Raw genomic sequence first — 6,378 nt, 5'->3', positions numbered from 1 at the left:
TTTTTTTTTTGGTATTATTTCTTGTCAGTTTCTTCTTAGTTTTAATGTTTCCTTGTTCTACTTGGATCTTCATTTTCATGGTAAGTTGTGAAGTGTTAACTTTCTTTGGGGTCATCCTATAGTCTATTAACTTTTCCCTCCATTTAAGATAGTCTAATGTATCCTGCAATCTATCTGACCTGGATCTCTGCTCCTGTATTTTCCCCTTCTTTGATATTGTTAATATTTTGGTCTTTGTTTGGCCTCACAGGTCCCGTGAATTCATTGTTGTAATTTTGTTCTGTTCTGTACTCTGCTACCTGTCATCTGAGTTCTGGGTGGTGTTGCCACGTCTGTCAATCTCTGGTTGTTGTCTGTTCTTGTTAGTTTTCATTCCAAAGAACTCCCTTTAGGATGTTTTGAAGCTCTGGATTGGCTTTGACAAAATCTCTTAGCTTCTGCTTATCCTAGAATGCTTTGATTGCACCATTGTATTTGATTGACAGTTTTGCTGGATAGACAATTCTTGTTTGGCAGGTTTTTTTTTTTTTTTCTTTTCGGGTCTTATATATGTCTCCCCATTGCCTTCTTGCCTGCATGGTGTCTGCTGAGAAGTCAAAGCTTAATCTGATTTGCTTGCCTTTGTAGGTAACACTTCTCTTTTCCCTGGTTACTTTTAGGATCCTCTCCTTGTTGTTGTTTTTGGAGAGCTTGATTATGAAATGTTTTGGCGATTTTTTTGGTGGGTCTGTCCTTCCTGGGGTTCATTCAGCTTCTTGAATGTTTATCTTCTCATCCTTCAAGATATTAGGGAAATTTTCTACCAGTAGTTCCTCAGCTATCTCCTCTGTGAACTTCTGTGATTCATCCTGTTCCAGAATGCCAATAATTCTTAAGTTATTCCTCTTCATTTTATCCAGCATGAATCTTAGACTCTGTTCAGATTTTTTAAATCCTTTTTTCTGCTTTCTCATCAATCTTAACAAAATTGAGAGATTTGTCTTCCAGCTCACTGGTTCTGGCTTCCATCTCATCAATTCTATTCCTTTGCCCTTTCAGTGTATTGCCCATTTCTGATATTTTATTATTAATCATCTGGACCTCTTTTTGCAGGTTTTGACTTGTTTCCAATGCTGTGCCTCTCTTGTTTGATTGGTACTGTAGCACTTTCCTGACTTCTTCCTTATTTTCTTTCACCCTTATGTGGAACATTGGAGTTTGTCTCCATATCATCCTTCTGAATTCCTTCTCAGGCAGATCCACAGTCTGCTCTTCTTCTAGTTGGAAGTCTATGTCTGCCTCCATCTCATTTGTCTCAGTTACTCTTTTCTGTTTTTGGACATGTGCTGATATCTTTTTCTGTTTTTACTTGGACATTTTCAGTAATTAGGTGGGTTTTCAATGATTCAGTGTATGTTGCTGTGTTGTTAAGCTTACTGAGTGTCTACTGGTGGATGTGATCTGGAGATAGACTTCCCTTTTCACGTGTAATGCCTACCAGCTGGTATTGGCTCATGTCCAGATGGTCGGATATTATGGAGTATGATTGTAGCTTGGCTATATGGCCATGATTGCTGCCTCCCCTTAGGTAAGGTAGGGGAAAAAAGTGAGACCAAAAGGACCAAAAACAGATACAATATAAAAGCAGAGATGAAAACCACCACTCAAAAACCAAAAATAAAATCATAGCCAACTGTACACAAGCCTTTGCTGGACAGGTCAGTGTGTGTGCACAGTAGAAACCTTCAGTGGTGGGTGGAGGTGTCCCCTCGCTCTGGCCCCTCCTCTAGTCATCACTGTGGAGGTGTGCAGAGATACTGAAAAATAAATGGAAGTAAGATTGCCTACTATTTTTATCTCTGAAGGTCAGTTATTGTTGTTGTTATGTGCCATGGAGTTGGTTCCAACTCATAACAACCCTGCATAGGGTTTCTGAGGCTGTAGATCTTTATGGGAGCAGAAAGCCTCATCTGTCTCTCGCTGAACAGCTGGTAGTTTCGAACTGCTGACTGTGAGATTAGCAGCCCGATTCGTAACCACTACGCTGCGACCTTGTATATAATAGTTGGTGTTGGGTCTTGCCTTTAATGTTGGGGTTTTTTTAAGGTACACATATGGTTTTGCTGTTTGGCCAGACCTGCTTTTTCTTGCTAGATAAGGCAGGAATAAAGAGTCCTTCTCAGGTCAACGTTAGGACTGGGTCCCAGAGTCAGATGTCATAAGAAGCAGCCAAAGGATCAGCCTATGGGACCAATGGGGTTCCCAGGAACCTACTCTCTGTGCCATGAGAAAACTGTGGGCACAAGGCTGGGCCCTTTTGGCAGTGTGCTCTCACCTCTGGGCAGTGAGTGTGCGACAGGGGAGAGGAGGAAAGAAAGGTGTAAAATCCGTCATACCTCTTTTTCCTGATGCCGCTCCTGGTTTTTAGAGCTCTTTTACTCTATCATCCCGGCTGTGGCCCTGACCTTGGATCTCAGCCCAGGCCAAGAGGCCCTCCAGGGAGTGTCCCGAGGGATTCAGAAATTGCCATACTTTTCTTCCACAGTCAGATTTCTCCACCAGTGGGCGCAGGAAACTGGTGCCTGGTGCCTGGCACCTTATATTAGATCCAAAACTCTGAAGCTGCTCTGGGAAAGCGCCTTCTCTCATTTTTGTGCGCCTCCGCTAAGGAGCCTCCCCTACCTGTCTCTGCTTCTCCCCAAAATTGCATTATGTTTTATCAATCTTGCCTTAAGGTTTGTTGGAGTGTGAACCATTGCAAGGAAGAGATGAAGATGCAGTAGCTAGCGCTGACTTTTCTAGCATGCTATCGGAGGAGGAAAAAGAAGAGCTAAAGGCAGAATTAGTTCAGGTATGGTCAGACATCTTTTTTGTTAAAAGCTTTTTATTGTAATTTGGGTGAAAGTTTACACAGCAAATTAGTTTTCCATTGGTTAATGATCTTATTGTTCATATTTCTATTTCTAGATCATGAGAGTTACCAAGAGTTTGTTCTCAGTCACTTATTACAATGATGGGTCTTCCATTTAATAAAAGTTTATAAATGAACACACTGCAAGAGTTTTTCTTTCCCAGAGTGTTTTTGCAATGCTAAATTGTCCATTTCCCTTGGGAGTCACAAATAGTAACATGATTGACTAATAGTTGATGTTTCACATCTGTCCAGAGGTGCCTTGGCAGACAGGCCTCGTGATCTGTTTCTACACAGTCACACCCTATAGAGCCGTTTCGCTCTGCACAGTGAAGCCATCAGGAGCTGGAACTGACTCAGTAGCAACTCACAGCAACAGGTGTCCTCTCTGCACATTGATTTCACTGATAGAATGAGTAACGGTGCTGCTCATACAACAAGTGTACTTGGTTTTTACCATGCACACGTATTTCTTTTAATGCCAGAACAATACAGGGTTAATAAATCCCTTACAAACCTGATGGACTCCATTCGGCGTCCTGGCACAGGTGCCAGCTCCTTTTAAAAGTAGCGATTTTTGAGGTTAGCAACCTTGTGCAAAAATGACTTATCTGTTAATGAAAAAGTCAGTCATCAAAGCACCTGAATGTCAACTGGTATACTCTGTTGCAAGAAGAATAATGCTGTGGTGGTCCACAGGAAAGCAATGATTAAATTAGACTTAATTAGGTTTTGTGTAGTTGCTGTGGGGATGTGGACAGAGAGGGGAGAAGGGCACCTGGTTCATCGTAAGTATCACTCTTTGTTTAAGGCTTTTGTTTGCAGGATCCACTAACTCTTAAACACTTTACTAAGAAGCCTTTACTTTGTAGGAGGCCTGGGCTGGAAGCAGGGAGCTCCTCAAGTAGATTTGAGTAGCACATCTGAAGGGAAAGAGGCCAGCATTTCCTGCCCATTTTATGCCCATGGGTTTAGAGTAGAAGATCCTTTTCCAGGTGGAAACAAGACTTTGCATTCCCATGAGAACTTTTTCTACAGCCTGAGGAGGTGGCTGTGAGCTCAACATAGAGTTACTCAGACTCCCTTTGCCTACTCTAGACTTTTGAAGTTGTAAAATTCTGAGTCTGTATTTTCCATTCTGTTCTCTTTTAGGTATTGGTGAGTCTATTCCAACTCATGGTCACCCCATGTTGTCAGGTTAGGACGGTGCTCCACTGGGTTTTCACTGGCTACTTTTTTGGAAATAGATTACTAAACCTTTCTCTCCAGGTGCCTCTGGGTGGACTCAAACCTCTATCTTTTGGTTGGAAGCCAAGTGCATTTGAACCATAAAGGAACTCTAGCACTATTACAAGAGATTATGATAGCTTCTGGGAGAAAGATGAGGCTTTCAGCTCCCACAAAGATTTAAACCCTGGTGTTGTTGTTGTTAAGTGCCATTGAGTCGGTTACATCTAATAGCGACCCTTTAGAGGGTTTCTGAAGAGTGGCTTATGGATTTGAACCATCAACCTTGCAATTCAAATGGACCTTGTGGTCCAGTGCTTATCCTACAGCACCTCAGCATCATGTCCCACTCTAGCCTTCCTGAGACATGAATCCTCACTTTGTCCAGAGTATCCTGCCCAATACTCAATTATTAGATCAACAAGCCATGATATCATAGTGCGTGTGTTCAGGTAACCCTTATTTTATATAATAATGTACCTATTTTATTCCTAGTTATTGTTGTAATCTCTTATGGTGGGTAATTTATAAATTAAACTTTACCATAGGTCTTGCATGTATAGGAAAAAAGCATAGTACATATAGAGGGTTTGGTACTATGTGTGGTTTCAGGCATCCACTGAGGGTCTTGAAATGTATATCCTACAGATAAGAGGGGACTACATTGTTGTTAGGGGCTGTTGTGTCGGTTCTGACTCATAGTGACACTGTGCACAACAGAATGAAACACTGTGCAGTCCTGTGTCATCCTTACAATTACTGTTCTGCTTGAGCCCATTGTTGCTGCCACTGAGTCATTCCTTACTGTTGGATAGCTTCCTCTTTTTCATTGAACCCTCCACTTTACCAAGCCATTAAGGTCAGCTCTACTTTGAGGAGGCAGCTCTTCCCCTGTTGTATTTTGGGTACCTTCCAACCTGAAGGGCTCATCTTCCGGCACTATATCTGATAGTGTTCTGCTGCTATTTATAAGATTTATAGTGGATAACCATTCAGAAATGGCCCACCTCTCTATCTTCCTAACCTGTCTTAGTCTGGAAGCTCTGTTGAAACTTGTCAACCATGGATGACCCTGCTGATATTTAAAATGCTCGTGGCATAGCTACCAGAATCCCAGTAAAACACAAGCTGCTACAGTACAAGAAACTAACAGTTGAGTAGTGAAAGAGGAGACTAATGAAAAAAAAAACCTTGAATTTCAGTCTCAGCTGTTCTATAAGCAGTCTCATCTGTGAATGAGGGAGCACATTTATTAGAATTTTTGTGATCCTTTGAGTACTAACAGTTTGTGACCATGGCATCAACAATGACTGATACTCATCATCTCTAAACTTGATCTGTAAAGAGGATCCTTGAATGATGTGTTAAGATAAGGCAGCATTCTGTTATGGACTCTTATTTATATATGTATATATATAGAAAAGGAGCTCTGGTAGCGTAGTGGTTACGAATTGGGCTGCGAACCTTAAGGTCAACGGTTCGAAACTACCAGCCGCTCCGCGGGAGAAAGATGAGGCTTTCTACTCCCGTAAAGATTTACACCCTCGGAAACCCTGTACAGGGTCGCTATGGGTCGTAATCGACTCGACGGCACTTAACAACAACAATATATGGAAAGGAGCTCTGGTAGCATAGTGGTTATGAATTGGGCTGCGAACCGCAAAGTCAGCAGTTCGAAACTACCAGCTGTTCCGCAGGAGAAAGATGAGGCTTTCTGCTCCATAAAGACTTATAGCCTCGGAAACCTTGTACAGGGTCTCTATGAGTCAGAACTGACTTGATGGCACTAGACAACAACAGCAATATATAAGGAGCTCTGGTGTTGCAGTGGTTATTAGTTGGACTGCTAACCTTAAGGTCAGCAGTTCAAAACTACCAGTCATTTCACGGGAGAAAGATGAAACTTTCTGCTGCCATAAAGATTTACAGCCTCGGAAATCCTATGCAGGGTCACTATGAGTTGGAACCGACTCCACAATACACCACCACCACCATATATCTATACACACACATATACATTGTTGTTGTTAAGTACCATCAAGTCAGTTCTGACTCATATCGAGTAGCAGTCCAGTGTTTGTTCTACAGCACCACACCAGGAGAGTGTGAGTATATGTATATATATGACAAGGTTGTGTTCTTTCACCATACTTATTCAACCTCTAAGCTGAGCAAATAATACGAGAAGCTGGGTTCTATGAAGAAAAACATGGCATCAGGATTGGAGAAAGACTCATTAACAACCTGCGATATGCAGATGA

General features: G+C 41.9%; 1 protein-coding gene across 1 annotated transcript in view; it reads left to right on the top strand.

Moving 5' to 3' along the window:
- The window catches only part of TPD52L1 (tumor protein D52-like 1), a 139,497-nt gene that overhangs the window by 90,600 nt on the left and 42,519 nt on the right, over window positions 1-6,378 (top strand). Inside the window, exon 2 of the mRNA XM_006834732.1 lies at window positions 2,715-2,830. Coding sequence (XP_006834795.1) covers window positions 2,715-2,830 — 116 coding nt within the window. The remainder of the gene's footprint in view (window positions 1-2,714; window positions 2,831-6,378) is intronic.

Source organism: Chrysochloris asiatica, unplaced genomic scaffold (assembly GCF_000296735.1).
Source record: "Chrysochloris asiatica unplaced genomic scaffold, ChrAsi1.0 scaffold00013, whole genome shotgun sequence".
Lineage (NCBI taxonomy): Eukaryota > Metazoa > Chordata > Mammalia > Afrosoricida > Chrysochloridae > Chrysochloris > Chrysochloris asiatica.
The sequence above is the reverse complement of the archived record's forward strand: the minus strand, read 5'-3'. Positions and strand labels throughout refer to the sequence as shown.